The sequence below is a fragment of the Agelaius phoeniceus genome, chromosome 6 (genome assembly GCF_051311805.1).
Source record: "Agelaius phoeniceus isolate bAgePho1 chromosome 6, bAgePho1.hap1, whole genome shotgun sequence".
Classification (NCBI taxonomy): domain Eukaryota; kingdom Metazoa; phylum Chordata; class Aves; order Passeriformes; family Icteridae; genus Agelaius; species Agelaius phoeniceus.
Window position 1 is genome coordinate 17,576,045 of NC_135270.1, and position 19,683 is coordinate 17,595,727.

Here is a 19,683-nt window from a genome sequence, read left to right on the forward strand (position 1 = left end):
TGGTCTGTTTAGGGAAGTTTGGCATTTAATAAATCATTAGTCTTCCCTCTGTATGATCAACCTGGATGCCTGGTACAATTCTGAAGTGAACTACATCAGGTTATGAAGCACATCCACACTGGGATGTGGAGGCATTGAGTCCTGGTCCTTCTTCAGCTAAATCAGATTGCTTCATGTGTGCTTCTTTCCAAACAAACCATGTTGGTTTACACTGAAGCACATCTTTAGTATTTGTACCATGAATCAGCTTTGAACCTTACAGACAGAGTCTGCTCTGAAATGGGAGTAACATTCCTCAGAATGGTATTAAAACTAAACCTTGATGGTGTTTTGAAGATGCTCTGAAGTGCAGGGTTTTTTTAAACCAAGAAATTACTGAGCATCTGATCAAGAAGGAAATGACAGAGAAAGATAAGAGGAGGATCATTAATAACTGACATGGGATAAGAAAGCAAGTTGGGAAATTGGCAATTTGATCTTAACAAAGCAGTTAGACTGGGGAAAAAATCATCAGTGGGGCTGTCACTTGGTGGAATGTCTTCTACCTCTCTTTCTCCAGTGAAATCCAGGCAAACTTGCAGCTCATGTGTGTTCTGGCTGGACACAAGGCTGAGTGTGGCAGCCCTGCTAGAAGCATTAGTGTTGTACAGTCTTGGCCTGGTGCCAGTTTGCTGAACCTTCTTCCAAGATTTCAGGCAAGCCATCTCTCTTCTGCCATTTCCCATCACTTTTCCCTCTCTGAAATTTATTTTTGGGTGTGACTTGGCCTGTGGCATCACATTGAATTGAGTGCCTAAAACCAGAGGCAGACCTAGCCCGGGAATTGTCTGTGGAATTAGTTTGTAGTCTGGTTTGCCTGTCAGTAAAAACTGTGGAGTGCTGTCTCTTTGGGTTCCCTAAAGATATTTCTATCCTTAGGTAGCATTTAAGTACTGATAGACAGGACTTGTGGACAGCTGTAATCCACCAAACTGCTGTATAAGAGCTACTTCTGCAGCTGCTTGGGTGATACAGTTGATGTGGCATGGACATGTTAAGACAAATTTAGCAGAATTCTCTAATTTTTGAAGAAAGACTCATGTAAACTTTAATCAGGACTTGAAGTGCCTATAGCTGTGTTTGGAAAATTCTGCTCTTTTTGCGGTCTTAGATGACACTTAGTTATGTTTTCCAATAAACAGTCATTTGCAGGTGATGAATTTTGATGTTTCCTAAAGAGAACAGTAAAACTACTGTTCTTGACGTTTTTTTTATTTGTGTACTTTAAACATAAAATGAAAAATTAAGGAAGGCATCTTGAACGAGAAGATCTTGCAAAAAGGAGGTAATGGATGTTTCACTTTGTGCCTTTGGAGTTGAGTCCAGCTGGTGTTTTCTTAAGAGGTTTTTGAAACAGCAGTGAGCTTGGATGTAGGCCTGAGCAGAGGGAAGGAAGCTTATTCCTGAACTTTGCACTATTTGGTAATCCTGGTGGTTGGGAACCAGCTTTGGTTTATGTGGAATATGGAAGTATTCTTGGTTGATTCTTAATCATATGTAATTGTGTTTCTAAAACAGGTTTTTTTTTCATACTGCTGTATGCTCCAGCTTTGTAAGTTTAAAAAGAAAATACTTTACACTATGGGCTGGTATTGATAGTTCCCAAACTAAAGCTACAGTTTTACAGCCTAGATTGAGCATGACTCAATTAATTTGAGTAAGTCACTAGAACCTAAGTTCTGCCTAATTGGAGAGGGATACATGCCCCAGTTCAAAATGACATTTTTAAGGCTAGATTTTTTTTTTTTTTGTCAGTTTGTACTTACAGTGCTGGGGCCATGTAGTGTCCCAGCTGCACTGCATGCAGGTCATGGAAATGCGCTGGTGTAAACAATTGCTGTGGTCTTGCTGTGGTCTCAGAAGCTGCAAAAGGTTAACAAGATGTTTGTGCTGCACCGGGCAATTTGACAGTCAGGTTTCAGCGGTGTGAATAAATCCTTTCATAGCGGTGATTCTGGGTATTTTGCAGGTTCTGTGGTGATACCCAAGAGGTTTTTTATAAAACTAGCCAAAGCTTTGGATAGGGGCAGAGCATGGGATTCTTCAGGAAGCTTTTGTTTGAAGTGCTTCAGTTTCAGCACAAGGCAGTTGTGGAAAGACTTACACAATCTATTTAAATAAAGACTTCAAGTGGCTGCGTGTACTGATCCAATAGAGAATTGACATTTGTGTGAAAATGAGAGGCTTTGGATTCTGCCAAAGGACAGTGTAGTGTTGTTTGCAGCAGCAAACTTGTGAAATATATTTAGTGTTGAATTTTTGTTTATTCTCTTGAAATGGGGAAGAGATGCTGCAGTGAGGATGAGGCACACCCCACCCATTCCCATGTGATGGAAGGCTTGCCTCAGTCTCGTGTGTCTTTCTTCCTTCTGTGGTTTCCCTCCACAGCCTGACTCTGACAGACTGTCTTTGACCTCTTTGTCTCTCTCTTCCCTCCTCCTCCTCACAGAAGACTGCTCTTAGCTGATGTGGCACAGCCCTAACCTGGGGCCCTTGGTTTAATTATCATGAACTACAGCAAAGACAGAAACTCTATCCAAACTACTTCTCACTGATAACTTTTTTCCCCGAATGTGGTTAATGCGGTTTGTCAAACCAGTCTCAGAAGCTGAAGGTATTTTCTGCATGACTGTTACTAGAACTATAATTTAACTAAAAAAAAATCAATTTATCCTTGAATGCCAGAATCCTGGCCCCCTCCCTCCCCAGCCAAATGAAACCCAGAAACCACTAAATGTAGCAAATGCAAGGGTTTGAAGACAGAAATAGTCTGACAACCAGGAACTGTTATCTAACTGAGTAACCCCTCTGTATTAAGAGCCTTGCACTGAGGAACAACTGATTCTCATGTCCTAAAACATCCCCTTGTAGAGCAGCTATGAGAATTAGTCCTTTAGTTTGGTTTCATTCTGTCTTTGTATTCTTTAGAAAGATGTTCCATGTTGTATTATTTAAAAAGATGCCACAGGCATCCCCTCTTAAACCATGAAGCCCACCTTTCTCATTAACATTGGAATGAAAGTGTGACCATCTGTTCCCTGCCAGACACCTGCAGTGCTTTCTGCACATCTCTGTAAATGCATCATGGGGCTGTAAGGGTATATCGTGCTGCTGTCACCAAGCTTTCCTCATGGTGGCCTTTCTGACATCCCTCTAGTCTTAATTTACAGTTTAGAGAGACGTGTGACAAGACTCAACACAAGTTTAAGCCAGTGAGCACTGGCAGTGCTGGTGACCAAAGTTAAAGTGCTGCTTTCCTGTGGAAGGCACAGCTCAGTCTCTGCCTGCTCCAGAAGGGATTATGTGGATGATGAATCTTTTTGAAGATGGGTTTAATAAACAGATCAGTAAAGAGCCCATGAAGAGAGAAAACTGAGTGATCATATTTCCTTTAAGAAGAGCACTGAGACTTCAAACACCATTCCAGGAAAGATGTGTATCACATCCTCACAGCAAAAATTAAGCCTGCATGTATCTCAGACAGGAACACAGCTGGAAGATTATTTAAGTGTGTTAAGAGCCAAAATGTGAGGTCTGTTTCCTTTGGATGAGATCTCAATGAGTTTTGACAGCAAACTTAATGCAGTCATCTGCAAAGGTGGGCTTGTCTTGATTTTACAGAGCCTTAAAAATCACTTCAATGAAGACAGCCTGACATTAAAAAAGAACTGGCATTTCTTCCTTATTTTTACATCATAATGGACAGCAAGTATTGTCCTATGATTGTGCCTCACCATTAAATAGCTCTTCCATCTCTGCTTAGGTGGATTTTTTAACTGTAGGAACACATGGATGTTTGATCACATAGCGTAAAAGACCAAAGTGCTTGACCCACTGTCCTTCCTACCAAATCCCTGGTCCAGGGTTGGGTTGAGAGTCTATTTAAAAAACAAGTGAGAGGAGCACTAGTGATTACAGCAAACACTTTACAGATGAGAGATGAGAAGTCACAATATGCCATGGAGATAAATGTCTTGTATGGCATGTGGTTTCTGTGCTTTTATAAGTCCAAATGGGAGGTTATTTCATAAATGCATTCGGTTTCCAAGGGTTTTCAGGAAAACATGAACTCAGCTCTTTCTGTCCCAGGTAACCCTAGAATTGAGAAAACAGATATTTTTGTCTTATCACTGCTTTTAGCTGGAGTCACAGATGTTCACTTAAGGAGGCTTCTGTTAGGGCTGGAGAGCAGGTAATGCTGTAGGCTCTGAAGGAGCAGCACCAGCTTTTCCAGCTGTCTTCTTGCAGGGGCCAGATTTGCTGTTTCTCAGACTCCTGTTCTGCAGGTGAGCAGGAACTGCCCATGTGAGCACCAACACAGCAGGTTGTTGGTGCTCACATGGGCTCCTTCAGGCACAGAGCTTGTCACCACTGTTCACAGGCCTGAGGAGAGACCAGTGCTCTCCCAGGAGTTTGCAATCTCATCTGGCCAAAGGGCAGGGGAGATGGAGCAGCAAAATGAAGCTGCTGGGGAAGGGAATGCAGGAGGAGCAGTGTAAAGGCAAATACAGGAGTTTGGATGAACCAGCTGTTTTCAGGTTTCTATAGCTGTTCAACAGTAGAACTAACCCCACTTCTCTCTTTTTTAATCTTTTGCAGGAAGTCCAAGGGAAAGCCAAATGGTAAGAAGCCAGCACCAGAAGAGAAGAAACTTTACCTAGAGCCAGAATACACAAAATCCAGAATTACAGACTTCGAATTTAAGGAACTAGTGATGTTACCACGGGAAATAGACCTCAATGAGTGGCTTGCCAGCAACAGTGAGTATTATGTTCATACAGCTCTGAGCTTGCTGTCCATCCTCAAGAGGCCATTCATTCACTCTTTTTGCTGTTTTCAGTGCTTAGAGAAACACTCAGTGACTATTTATGCTTACTGTGTAATGCATGTCATTATACCTTGAGTGGTAATTAAGCTGTCTCATGCACAGCCCAGCTGTGCTCAGCAGCATGAAAGCCTTGATGCATTTCCTCCTTCCAGCCTCCTCCCTGTGGCACTGAGGGCACTGCAGTTTTGGATGCTCTTTGCAGAACCATCCAGATCCCCGTTGACTGCTTGCTAAACTGGCTGGTTCTGCATGTTTCTGACTTCAGCTACTGATCTTCCAGAAGCATTGTAAAAATGGAGTTTCTAAAGACTTATATGTAAAGCAACTTAGGCCTAAAGCCAGAAGTTGTGAAGTCTTTTGGTCAGATTTTTTCCTCCCCACTCCTTCCAAATCTTGGTTGAATTATATTCAACAGTAGACAGGCTGAAATTCAGAGTTGTGACCAGCTACTGTGACTGAATGCTGTCCCTGTGCACTTCAGCCCTGACCTGCTGTACTTTGGTGGGCTGCTACTGCCTGTCCTCACCTGCATCTGTGACCCACTCTTGTTTATGTTTTCAACAGTGTGTGGTAGAAGCAAGAAACTGCTTTAAACTGCACACTAGGAAAGTTTATAGACACTCATTAAGAAAAAGTGAGGTTCCCCGTGAGAAGCATTAAGAAGTTAAATTATCTCAGGAGATTTTTAAAAAGTAGAAGTGTACTAGGTTTCATGCTGCTTGTTTTTACAAGGAGACATGTTTTGGAAACTAATAGTGCTGTTTTCTAGCCACTGTAGATTTTAAGTCTGACTTCAAAAGAATGTAGCAAATTGTTTGCCTTCAGCTTATAGCAGAGTATTCTACTGTAAAGGTGAGGCTGATGACGGAGACACTTTCCAGTCTTGCTGCTTTGTGAGTAATAAGAGCTAATGCATCATGGTGCTTTCATCTTAAATCAAAACAAGAGCTTTCATTCTGTGTACCTCTTTGTTTTGCAGTTCATCATTAGGCTCATTTAGCTAAATCATGTTTAAATTTGTATGCAAGCTCAAGACTGAGGTTGTTTCACTTGCTGTATTTAAATAATTGTCTGGAGGATAACCAATGTTTGAAAGTATTTTACTTCTGAATTTCTTTACTTTGTTTATTTTTCAGCAACAACTTTCTTTCATCACATCAACTTACAGTATAGTACAATCTCAGAATTCTGTACAGGAGAGTCATGTCAGACCATGGCAGTGTGCAATACGTAAGTCAGTATTTTCGTTTGTTACATGTGCAAGGTTTCCATGTCTTCAGAGTCTCCTGGGGGAGGATATTGGTATTGGATGGCACCGGGCAAGTGTTTTACAGCAGGTCTCTACTTGTTGAGAATGTGTCAGCTGTGCATCCTCTTCTCTCCCTCCAGCAGGGAAGTGTGATGGAAATCTGTTTTTGTGGAGGACTAGGAGGAGGAGAATCTCTAAGTGCTCTAAGCTGGCTTTATAAGGTCAGATCAGAGAGGCAAATGACCACGTGTGTGCTTGGGGGAGAGGGAAAGGAGGGTGTTCAGGAAACTTCTTTGTCTGACCATCCAGGAGCCACTGTGGCAGTCAGTCATGAGCTGGGATCAAAGCCCCTTCACAGCTACACACTCCACACTCAGACCAGCTTTTCTCACTGGCTTGACCCAGGTTTTCCATAGCAGAGTCTCGGATATCCAGATCCTTAAAATTAACTTGGTACAGTAACTAAATAACCTCATAACAGCTCAATCCAGTGCCTCCAGGGAGGGGCCCCAAACAAAGGGAATTCTGGGCCTTTATAGTCTCACAGTTGAAAAAGCCTGAGTGAGTCTTGGGGTTGTCAGCTCCTGCTGTGTCTCTGAGTGTCACCTGGCTGGGTCACAGGTCCCCATGTCCTTTGCTGTGCCCCTGCCATGCAGAGCTCAGCCCTGAGCCTGCAGTGCAGCTGTACCTGCACAGAGTGTGCTTCTGAGCAAGGGCAGGGCAGGACTGTCTGTACTGGTCACAGTGCTGGGTTCCAGGGAAGGCAGGGCAGGAGAGGTGAGTTGTGAAAACCTCAGAGGGTGCTTCTGAGAGCTGGAATGCTGACACAGCTCCAGGCTGCTGGTGGATAACCTCTAGCCTGACGTGAGCCACAGGCTCTCTGCCTGAGCCCCTGGGCACAGAGGACACAAGTGCCAGCTTTGCAAGAGTAAGGAAAACTTTTGGTTTGGCATTTTTCCGCCTCTAGAACTTAGAAGACTTTAACATGGACTAGCAGTTAGTTCTGGAAGAAAGCTTTGTAGTGTTACTGGACAGTGTCAATCGCAGAAAAGTTACAATAAACTTCTGCTCCTGATGAGCACAGTCCAACGTGGTGGAATATGAGATCTAGTCAAGTATGAATATGCCTGTTGTGTTTTGGGTTTTTTTCCCTCCAACATGTGTTGATAGTCCTTTTCTTCCCCCTTCTTGCATTTCCTGGGATTAATTTACTTGAGATGGATTTTAAAAGAGATGACTGGGCAGTAATGTCATAGTACATCAAACAACATCCCAGGGAATGTATGCAACAGAACCTCTATTTTGTATCTCTGACAATCATTACATAATTCTTAGAAGGAAAGCCTTGCTTAATGCACTGGTCTATCTTGTAGACTTGAAATGAATATCAGGGGCTTTCTTTGAGAGCACTTAAAAGCATGCAAAGTGTATGGAGGGTATTTTTGCATGTAGAAGGAGGAATGATAACTGTGTCAGAGAGTTAAAGGCCATACTAGAGACTTTGAAAGCAAGCTGGAGGAGAAGGTAATAAATCTCTGCTGTACCCAGATTTTATCAAAAGGAGACAGCCTGTCTCTAAATAAGAAATGGTGAGCAGTAAGATGAGTGTTTTGTTGATTCTTGTTCCCAAGCATGCTCATGTTTAAATTCCTGATGTAGCACTGGCAGTCCCAAGCACAGAGTTCAGCTGTTTATCCCCTTGGCTGGTGGGAAATAGTGGCTGAAAGGAGGTGGTGATTGGGAACCTGCATTAGTGTTGCTCCATTCTGCTCTAGTGAGCCTTTAACAAGAGTTTTCTGTAAGCACCTTGTGCTGCAGAATAAAGAGAGGAAGTGCCTGTAGGCAACTGCAGCTGTAGCCTGTATTTTTAGTGGTAGGGACTGATAGCAGAATGTTCCTATCCTTTGTTTTGGAAAACTGAAAAATTGTGCTATTTGGAAATAACAGGAAGCATGTCTACACTTGGGTGAAGCACTTGAAATGGCTTGTGTGTAGCTAAATCATAACAACCTGAGTACCTTCCTGTACTTGGGGGCAGGTGGCTGATTCACATCTGCAAACAGGAGGCTGCTTGCTTCTAGCAAATGTGTGGGTCTGTGAAAAAGCCACCAAGGTGAGATCAGCTGCCTACACACCTCAGCACAGTTCAGCTCTGTGGGCCCCTTTCATAACTCTGTTCTCCAAATCCTGATCTTTTTGTTCTGCCTTTCCTAGCTCTGGTTAGCTGAGGATGTGCTTGTTGTGTTGGAGAAGCACCAGTTGCTGTGGCTTATTGTGCCTTGGACCTGTCTCCAGTGTTTAAAGAGAGACACCTGAACACAGGTGTGAGTTGCTGATTAACCTGATGGACACTCCAGGCTTAGCCTTCTGTGGCTGTGATCTGTTTGTTGCTTTCCTTTGGAATAAAATAGCATCTGGCTATGTAAGATTGCCATAGAATTACAGTAGCTTGGAATTTAGGTGCAGTTTGCCATTGTTTCCCTTGATGATTTCTTGGGTCGTTCCATATGAAAGTCTTCATTCTGTTCCACTTTTATATTTTCCCTGCTGAGTACTTTATTATACATTTTGGATCACATCATTCTGGTCATGCCTAAGAAAGGCTTTTTTTATTTATGGTTGAGATGTTCAAGTAACTACTAAGAACTGGTTGCTTGTCAAGTTACTTGACATTCAGATTGCACTGCAAGTACCCAGTCCTACATTTAAAGTATTTGCTGGCACAATAAGCACTGGTTGAAGTTAAATATTTGAGGTAAGGTTTTAACATCTGAGAGAAGCTGCAGCCAAGTGACAAACTGCAGACAGATGCAGCTTTCAGCCCTCTGTCAGATACATGAGATAGCACAGCCATCTGCACACAGCAAGGAGGAGAATTTCTGCTTATGGTCACTAGGAGACATCTGACCAAAACTTAGTCTCAGTGTAGAACAGATGGAAGCATTTGCTGGCAAGGTGGGATAATGCCAAGAGAAATACCATGATGGCCAGTTATCCTCAAACTTTAATGAGGGTGAATGAATACAACTTTGAGAATTACTTAATTTTGCTCATTAATGTGTTTATCACTTGTTGTAAAGCAGGTACTATATTTTAACATGGTGTTTACTATTAAAATTTAGTATGCTTTATAGCTTATTATTACACAAACCAGCTTTAAAGCACCCTGCACTATAAACTGGTTTTCTAGCTGACATTTAGGTAAAACTCCTCAAAGTGCTGCAGTGAGTGTAATAAATAAGAGCTTGTGTAAGTGCTGTACTTAAAAGGATAAGTCTACAAAACTCCTGAGGCAGAAATGAAGAATGAATGCAAACTTTCAGGAAGCCCACCTTGCAAAATGTTTTTGTCCAGTGAAATCCCTTAATTGTAATGCTTATCACTCTTTTTTTCTAATCTTAGTCTCCTTTCTCATGTTTATCTTGCCCTTAGTGTCTCTGCATAGGGAGAGGATTTCCTTCTAGAGTGCTTAATTCAAATTTGTAAGTTTTACATTTCCCCAGCTATATGATTTTACATGATGCCTCCTTTCTCTTCTCTGCCATCCAAACACTGCAGGGAAGTGGCTGTGTGCAGCCCTGTGAAGCCATCAGAGCTGTTCCAGCTGCTCACAAGCACTATACTCCTGCCTCTGGCTTTCTATCCTGCTTTCTTCATGTTGCCTGTTTTTTGGTATTTCTACCAGGACTGTCTCTCTTCCTTTTCCAGGGAAAATAATTCCCACTGTATATGCTTTTCCCTCCTTCCAAAAGCCTTTCTTGTATATTGGTGTAACTCCTGTTCAGCCCTGGATTCTGTGTCATCAACACCAGCCCAGAATGTTTTAGAGGAAAAAGGATAAAGCACATAGATATATTAAGATGCAGTATTGTGATTTCATTTGTGATTTCACATGTGTTATGCTTCATTATTTGCATCACAGGCTTTTTTCTCTGGTAAACCCATAGTCATTTCTCCCTGGGATTTAGAATGGAGCTGCAGATTCCTCATAGTCTCTGTACTGGGGAGATTTAAATCTGCAGTTTTTGAAAAGTGCCTTTAAGTCTCATCCTCTTGTCCTTTCTGCTTCCCATCCATTCCCTAATATGGGACTGTGCTGTCCCAGTGCCAGTGGTGGAATGCAATTAGGCTTCTGTGCCCAAGTGAGCCCTTGCATGGCCCCAGAGCGCTGCTGTCCTGTTCATGGAGATAACTGCAGCGTGGGTGGAAGCCATGGACCAGGTGCGAGATGTTCATGGCACGTCAGGGGCTCCCTCCTCTCTTCCCTGAGAGCTGGGAAATCTGTTCAACAGCACCTGGAACGTGAGGAAAACACATTACTCTAATCAACAGGACAGTCCTTGTAGTTATCCCCTTACTGTTAATGATTCTTCTGTTTAATTCCACTTTTGCATAATAATTTCCTAATTTTCAAGGAAAGGCAGGAAGACTGGGCAGTGGGATGCTAGAGCAGATTTATTCACTTACATGAGAATATAAGTGAACTTGTACAGTTGCCAAATTGTTTCTTTTGACTAAAATCCAATTATCAACACTCAGTTTTGCACCCAAGGGCAGCTCTAAACTGTGCTTTCTGTCTTGCAGTTGAGAAGTCCTGCAGCATGAGAGAACTGCTGGGGTAGAACAGTGCAACCTGCCTCTGCTCCTGGTGACAAGCACTGTAATAAGACCCAGAATAAGGCAGAATTGCCTGAGTCTGTCTCTCTCTAGAGGAGTAGGCAAACAAGGTTGTGTTGGTGCACCGCATTGTGTAATTCCTTAGAGGTGGATTGTACAAAGGAAGTGAGCAGTGGTGAAGAGCACAGTCTGTGCCTAAGGGCCCAAGTGCTGGGTTTGATGCCTGACATAGCTCTGAAAAGAACTTTTGACTCCTACTGTTTTCACCCACTCACCTTTTTACTCAATTTTGCAGTCAATCCTTTTCTCTCTAGTAAAGGACAGAGTGACCAAATACTACATAGTGAAAAGGAGCTGAAAGAAAAATTCTAAAACCTTAATGTTTTCAGAACTACTTTGTAGTTACCTTTCCTCTCCTAACTTGAACTCCTCTACTTATTTCTGCAGCTTCCTCTTGTTTTCATATGGCTTGGGGCATGAACAGTAACAGTGTCATTGGGGAAGACCAGTACAATGGATTTCTTACCAGCCCTATCATGATATAGGACTGTGTCTTGAGCTTAGACTTTCTGAAGAAAGTTCATAAACTGGAACTCAGGCCTCTTCTAATGTAACATAGGAATAAAAACTTGAAAAGTGTTTTTCTGAATTCTTTATCTGTAAAACATTTCTCTATGTCTGCCTAATCAAGTGGGTAGCTGCTCTCAGTAGCAGTTAGAGATGCTTTAATTAACCATGACTTTTTCTTAAAAAGGAACAAACATTTAGTTGTTTTGTAGCCTTCTGATTGTCTGTTAGCTGAAGGATGGCTGCAGTTAATCAAAATTTTTATGGCTAACTGATTGAATTATCGTTGCTTTTGGAGGGCTAGTGTCTCCTGGTAAAATGCAACAGGAATATTCACTGGTGGCAGAATCACATGTAAATTCAGGTGTTTGGGGGAGTCTGTAACTGGAACCTAAGGAGCAGAGTTCACTGCTGGCATGGATGTGCAGAAGGGGCCCCAAAACTTCCCCCGGGATTGCATTTTGGAACACCTGAAATCACTGCCAGTGCTAGAGAGCCCCTGGCTGGGAAAGGTGGTGCTCTGGAGCCACCGTCTGACTGTTTCACATTATTGCAGTACGGAACTAATTTATGCTCTCTGACCTTAAGCATCAGAAGTTCATCAGTTCGTCACTATGCAATGTTGTTGCCCCTTAAATATAGTTCAGTAATGCTTTCCTGTACACTTCTACAGACTGTGTGTAAACCTGTCATGGATAGGGAATTATCAGCCCCTCAGCAGAACTCCTCCCCTTGCAGTCTTGCCAGCAAGGCTTTCTGTGCTTGGTGCTGCCACCTGCACTCTGGCCTAGACTGATAGGGAGAGACAAAATCGGCCGGCACAAGTTCAAGTTCTTTGATGCACAAAGAAGTGAGTCTCTTCTGTAGCAGCTGTTGTTTTGTGTTACTTGGGCAGAGCCCCTTGGAGGAGTAGCTGAGGAGCAGAGTGTGGTGTGGTGACCCTGTCCCTTCTCTCCACAGACAGTACTACTGGTATGATGAGCGGGGAAAGAAGATCAAGTGCACTGCTCCTCAGTACGTTGACTTCGTCATGAGTTCGGTGCAGAAACTAGTGACAGATGAGGATGTCTTTCCAACAAAATACGGTATGCCTGCTGCCTGGGGCTCTTTGGGGTGCCATCAGTCAGCTGACAGTTGGCATTTGTCTGTGAATAACAGACAGCTTTCTCACTTTGGTCTGATGGGTTTTAGTTTGGTTTCTTTTGTAGTTTTGGTTGTTTGGGGTTTTTTTTAAGGAAGATTATAACTTTGGTTGATGGTTGCAGTAAAAGAAGACTTACCCTCTTAATGTGTGAACTAGGGTGAAAGCCTCACAAACCTGACCCCTTGGCCTATATCTCATCATCAGTACCTCTTTTTCTTCAGGCATTTTGAGATGATCTAGCCTGGATTTATAGAGGATAAAATTCTGAAAACAGTCAGCATTTGTGTGTTCAATACAGTTTGTTGATAGCAAACTTCAACCTTTGTGTGCCTTTACTATTTCCATTAGAGCCTCAATGCATTAAGAAATGTGGGTAATAAATTGGATTGCAGCAATGAGGCTTGCTTTCTTTGCCCAAGGCTCTGCATTGTCTCTCATAGTGTTTGCAGTCTCCTTTTCCATACAAAGATTAAATAAGAATGTGATTTTTAGAGCTGAAAAGCAATAACAAAGTAATTTTATCTCAAATTTGTATCCTAACAAGATTGCTACATGCAATGCCTTTAGTTAAGGGGAAGAAAATAGAAACTCGAAGCTATTGTAGGTGGGCTTAATCAGAACTAAAAGCAGCTGGCTTCATGAGCCACTTCAAGAGGTAATTGGGAAACTAGGACATTGCAATATAGAAAACATTAGGCTAGCAGCCTTTGCTTACAAAGGAGGTAGTTTCTTTCCCCTTTGATAGAATTTCAGCATGTTCAAGGGAACATGTTATATGAAGTTATGTACTAAATGTACTAACTGCCACACACCACCACGGTCCATGTACCTTGGCTTCCATTTTAGGATCTCTGAACTGGTGTTCCAGGGGAAAATCCACTCCTGGACAAACTAGATAAGGACACAGAAGAACCTCTCATTTTTACAGCCTGTAACTGAAAAGGTAGTGGCTTTAGAGAAGAACTACACTTGCTGCCTGATTTTTGAACCCTTATGGTTTAAAGTATAACTTCAAATGAAAACGCATAATACCGCCTTAGCCTTGTCCCCCAAATTCCTGTCAAAAGAGGGTGATATGACACGGGGCCCTCGGGGTTGTTTGCTGTGTAAGTTGGGCTGGTTGCTCTTACGCAGATGCTGCTGTGGGGCTGACAGTGAGCAGCTGGTGCTATCATGGTGTTTCTCCATCTTCCTTTCAGGCAAGGAATTCCCAAACTCATTTGAGTCCCTAGTGAAGAAGATCTGCAAGTACCTGTTCCATGTGCTGGCCCATATCTACTCCTCACACTTTAAGGAGACTTTGGCACTGGAGCTGCACGGACATTTAAACACACTCTACACACACTTTATCCTATTCATCAGGGAGTTCAACCTCGTGGACCCTAAAGAGACCACCATCATGGATGACCTCACAGAGGTCCTCTGCAGCAGCAGCGGGAGCAGCAGTAACGGGAGCGGCAACGGGAGCAGCAACAGCGCGGGAGCACAGAACCACGTGAAAGAGAGATGAGCCCTCCTCCTGGACCCAAACTAACATTGTGAACAGTATAATCTATTGTGTGTATGTGTATGTATATGTTCAGATATACATACCGGCATATACAGTGATGAAAGCTGACCGCAGAGATGCTGCCACGCAGGACGCGCAGTCGTACGGGGCTGTACGGAGCTTTGGGTTCATGCGCCAGCCGGCGAGAAGTTGCACCAATTTTATTTTATTTTCTGTCCACTCCTCCTTTTACCTATTCAGATGGATGACGAGTGCTGTTTTTAGAGAAGAGCCAAGCTTGAGAGTGGGGCCACTCTTGGTTTTTTTGTTTTGTTTTGGTTTTTTTTCCCCTTTTGTTTGGTTGGTTGGTTTTCTATTTTTCTTTCTTTGGTCTCGAGTGCAAGCCCTTTGGTCTTTCTAGGATGGTGGTCCTGCCATTTAAAAAGTATCTATTATATTATAAGAAGTAACTTTTACTTTGAAGTGGCTTAAAATGCAGGTTTGTTTGGGGTTTTTTTGGGAGGGGTGGGGGTGGTTTTTTGGTTTGGTTTTACATAGACTGCCCCTTACCCTGCCAAAAGCTCCCCCCCACTGAGTGCATCTTGCCCTTTGTTAGCTTGGAATGGGAAGAAACTCCTGGCTTGACTAGAGTAGCAACTAGGAGCTTGCTACATGTTGAAAGTGGGCAAGATTCTCCAGTTGTCCCATCTACTCGGTCACAAAGTGTGAACGTGCAAGAGGATCCACAAACCTTTCTGCTTATTGCTCCTACAACATATATACTCTTTTCTCTGCTCCCCTGCCTCTTCTTTTCCCAGGCACACCTGCACAGGTAACAGGAGTAGGATCACTGCAGTCCAAAACCATGTGCAAGAGTCACCACCATTTGCTTTCCCTTGAACAGAGGCCCGGGGAGGGGGGGAGAAGGGTATACTGAGTCAGTCACCGCCTGTGCTAGAAAGATGGCTGTTGGCATAAAATTATATTGTTGGCTTATTTTAGTTCATCTGTTCTATAATAATAAAAACAAATCTATCAGCCACAAGCTTCGTTTTCATGTGTGCAGCGTCACAAGTCACCAGACCCCCACCCCTAGAGCCTCCCTTCCACCACTGAATGCTGCTGGCCCTCCTGGTAACCAGCTTTATAAATAATGGGTTGTTTTCCACCCTGTGATCTTATTATTATAATTCCTTGCTTTTTCCAGTAGCCCTAGGAACAGCCTCCCCAGGAAATATGAAGATATGCACCTCTTGGAGAGGGGCAGGTTTCCTTTTTGTGCACACATCCAATCTAAAAATGCAGTGAGTTCCTGGATAACTTGAAGCAAATACTGAACCACAGCATCTCTGGATACAGTATTATATCAGTTCTGTATCTGGACATCCTTTCTTTCCTTCAAGTTTCCAATGAATTCTTGCAGTCATTGTTTCCAGATGGGGAAACAGTGACTGCAAGAATTCATTGGAAACTTGTATTTTTTGCTTGTATTTGTTCTTCTGTAAAAGCTGTCAAAGCTACTTGTTTTGGTCATTACCTGAGGCCTATGAATGATTAATAACTGACCTGGCATAAATCTGAGAAGGTTTCCAGAATGAAGTCTGTACCTGTAGTAAAAAGGTAGTAGAGAAGAGGAAGGTAGAACAAGTGCAAAGAAAAGAGGAAAGGGAAAGCACAACCAAGGGCTGAAATTAAATAAAAAATAAAAACATAAACCAAAGAACAAAGCATGAGCAAGAAAGGACAAAAAAAGAGCAAAAGTGCAAGCAAGAAGAAAGCTTGTGAAGAAGAGTGCAGTAGCAACAACAGATAATGGCAAGTGTTCAAGTGAGAAAAAGACTAAAGCATGAAAGTGACATAAAGAGCAGAAAAAGGCATGAGCACAGGAGAAGGGAAGAACAGGAGTGAGGGCTGGGTGGAGGGATTGAAAGCAACCTCAAAACTTGTGATGCCAAACTTTGCCTGTATTGTTTGTTTCTGGATTGTGGGTACCTCTCACTGACCTGCTCAGGTGAGTTGCTGTTAGTATAGTGGTCAGGAGCACTCCTTCCCCACCATGTCCTCCTGCTGCAGCCTCCATTCCAGACAAATATTCCCATTCAGTCAGTCCCCATGCTGATGTGAGCCTTTCCATGACAATTCCCTGCACTAAAGTCTGGAGGGAAAAGCAGGGGTCAGCAGAAGGAACTGGAAGGAAGCCATTGGTAAGGCCCCTCTGCTGCATGCCCTGAGAATAAAGTAAAGTTCAAGAAACTGAGAGCAAGAAACAACCAGTCAAACCAAAGTGACTTCTGGTAATTCACGATCTGCCTGTAAAAATGCACTTGCAATTGTGTTTGCTCAATAACCATTTACAGCAGAAGCATTTGAGAAAGGTTTAACTAGAACAAGAGGCAGTTCAACCCTGGAAAGACTGACCTGGCTCCAGCTCTTGAGTTTCCAGTCACCACACGGTGATGTCCATGTTGAACAAAAGGGGGACTGTGCCTTAACTTCCCATTGGAGAACTGGCAGAACCTTGTAGCAAGTCTGGGAACACACGTGTTGGCTCCAAGCAGCAAACAATGCAGCTGCCAGGAGAGCAGTGCAGTCCCACAGAGCAATGCAGCTGCCAGGAGAGCAGTGCAGTCCCACAGAACAATGCAGCTGCCAGGAGAGCAGTGCAGTCCCGCAGAGCAATGCAGCTGCCAGGAGAGCAGTGCAGTCCCACAGAGCAATGCAGCTGCCAGGAGAGCAGTGCAGTCCCACAGAACAATGCAGCTGCCAGGAGAGCAGTGCAGTCCCACGGTACCTCTGGAGGAGCCTGCTGCTGTTGATGGCAGCTGTCCCAGCTTCGCTCTGCAGGCATTTGCTATTCCTGAAAGCACAGGCGCTTCCTCTGCCGGGGTAATCACTTTATATTTTACAAGCAGTTAACAAGAACACAAATATTGAATCCTGTTGTAGTGTGGCCTATCTTGTTGGGTTTAGCAGTGGGAATAAGGAAAACACTGAAATGGCGCCAACACCAATGTTCTTCTTGTCAGGACTAAATGTTACTGTAAAGCTCAGCCTGAAGGCATCCCAGGGTATTTCAGTGCTTACTGAATTACACTGTAGGAACTTCAGATACAGAAATGCCACTAAGCCTTCAGAGCTTGTCACTGACTTCCTCCCATGCTTGGAACATGTCACCATTGCCCACACTGTGAGCACTAGGCCTGAATTCACCTGGGACTAACAGGCTTAGGCCTTCTAACACTGAAATGATGAATGAAATATTAAATTGTCATATGAAATTATCATATGAAGTATGAAATTATAATACTGTTACTTTAAATATGCTTTGTAAATTGTTTAAAGTGCTGTCAGAACAACAGAGACAACTTAATTACCCTACATCCTATGCCACCCTATCCTTAAAGATCATGACAGACCATACCATGATTTGACCAACCATGGTTGCTAAATAAATAAAAAACAACCAAACACTACTAGAAAAACACTTTCTTGAACCATCTAGGCACACACACCCTCATCCTGCCGTACATTGGCAGGCCTTACCTTGTCAAACTCGGTTTTACATCTGCCAGCTCAAAATCCTAAAACCACAACAAAGCAAAAGCTGTCACACGGCTGAAGTCTTTCACTTAAACTCAGCAACTGTCCTGTGTGCATTTTGGGCATCCTGTTCTTGACATTTGGTGCTCTGCAAACACAAGTGATGTGCAGAAGAGCTAAGATTGCATAAGTTTATAGCATATATAAATTTATAGGGTGAATTTTTCAGGGTATCAAGCTGAAACTTTCCCCTATTTTCTCATTATCCCTGAGTTTTTGAGGTGGCAGCATGTGTAGGCAATCCAAGCCTCAGTGCCTATAAATAAAAACGAGGAAAATAATTTCTTTATCCATGCCATCTGGAGTGAACACCAGCAGGTAAGCAAGGCAGGCAAGGACCAAAGTCAGCAGCTTATGTCTGTCACAAGTGCTACCTCTGGCCATTCAGGGAAGGGACACAGGAACAGTGCCACCACAGCTTTTGCACAAACAGCAATGTTCAGCTTTAACCTCAAGGGAATGAAGCTATGTAGAGATCAGAGGGGCAGCTTCACCCCAGAACTAAGAAAGGTCCACTGGAATTTGAGTCAGGCATCTTCTACTTCAACCCAGCAAAATCAGAGCTATGCCCTTCTTCCTTGCCTGGGAATGGAACAAGTGTCAGATCCCACAGAGCACACTCGTTTTACATGTGAGTAACAACCTCTTAACCAAAAGCTTTAAGAAACTTAATCAGAAAATAACACTTTGTTGCTGAGATGATCTGAGGAAGGAGAGAGATGGCTCTGAGGTACCACCCGTTCTGGCCAAATGTGCATGCCAGGATGCTCCTGGAAGTGATCAGGGGCTAAAGATGGATGCTGCCAGGTAAAAATGAGCTCCTGCACATCAGCAGGAGACTGCAGGACTGACTGCCACAGAAACAAGCCACCCCATAAAAGAACAAGGCTGCTTTATGAAGCCTGCTAAGCATGCTGATCTCATCAAAGCCACGCTTCACTCAACAAGCCTTTGCTCACAAACCATCATGGAACTTGTCCCAGCCAATCCTTAGCTCATCATTTCAGCTGTTAACAGAAAGAACTCAAATCCAGAAATACTCTTCCATTATCTAAACTGCAGACAGAGGACTAGGTTGTTGTTTTGTTCTATTCAAACCTACTAAACAAATGAAAGCAATGTTTGTGCTGCAGCACAAATGGCAACAGCAGGCAGTTTAAATATAGTTCTGTTGCCCAGTGGCTGTCAGTAGTCACAGCACAGGGTTCAGTGTGGCTGAGTTATCTATGCTGCTGTGCCAGTACCAGTGCCTGAATATGAGCCCAGTACCTGAAGGATCTCAATATGGATCTGGTATCTTAACACGATAAGCTGCGTGCAGTACAGTGAAATCTTTCCAAACAAACTGATGATATAACATGAGAAAAACACCAGACAGCTGGCAGAAAACCCTCAGTGTCCTAATGGGGTCTCTGTTCTTTTCATGGACAGAACTGTTCTGGTTGTGACAGCTGACATGAACAATAAGACTTTTCAAAACTAGGTTAGCATGTGATTCGGAGAAAACAAATTGTTGTGGCCAAGCACTCAGATGAGAGAACACTCAGAGAGCTTTGTCTAGCCAAAAAAAAAAAAAAAAAAAAAAAAAAAAAAAAAAAAAAAAAAAAAAAAAGCAGCACTAGCTAAACTTGTTGTCATCTGCTAATTATTTTCATTTTTTCTAAAAAGGAGGCATTAAAATCCTCTGGCACTTTCCCACACACCACCAGCACAGACAGTTCACATTCTCTCACAAGGTGGTGCAGGGTCCTTCACATAAACCACCTTCTTCTCCTTTTAATGGTCTGTGGGATAATTCAAAAGAAAGAGTAGAAAGAGCCTGGGCTAGACAGGCTTTGTGCTCAGTGGAGAGCAGCCCTCTGCAAGATCAGCTCAGATACAGAAAGGGCAAATGGCACCTCACAGAGGATTTCAGCTTCTGGGAAACCGCTGCTTCAACCTGACATCAGTAAGGCTTAGAAGACACCTGCCCTGAAGCAAGTACTGCCCTCAAGGACTTGGAAGGGAAACCTAAATAGGGAAAACAAACAGGTCCTGGGCACCAGCCACTAATTTAACTCCCCCTCTGAACCAATGGAGTACTCCCAGGTTGCCAGTGCAGGAGTTGGAGGTGAATCCCCAGTCTGGGAAAGAGAAGAAAGGCAACACAG

The 19,683-nt window shown here is 43.2% G+C and overlaps 1 protein-coding gene across 3 annotated transcripts in view; it reads left to right on the forward strand.

Moving 5' to 3' along the window:
• Positions 1–14,978, forward strand: part of MOB2 (MOB kinase activator 2) — a 109,267-nt gene extending 94,289 nt beyond the window's left edge. For all 3 annotated transcript variants that reach the window (XM_054634853.2, XM_054634852.2, XM_077179931.1), the window contains exons 2-5: positions 4,639–4,799; positions 6,004–6,097; positions 12,261–12,385; positions 13,644–14,978. In XM_054634853.2, the coding sequence (XP_054490828.1) occupies positions 4,639–4,799; positions 6,004–6,097; positions 12,261–12,385; positions 13,644–13,954 (691 nt within the window). In that variant the 3' untranslated portion in view covers positions 13,955–14,978. The remainder of the gene's footprint in view (positions 1–4,638; positions 4,800–6,003; positions 6,098–12,260; positions 12,386–13,643) is intronic.
• Positions 14,979–19,683: the final 4,705 nt, after the last annotated feature.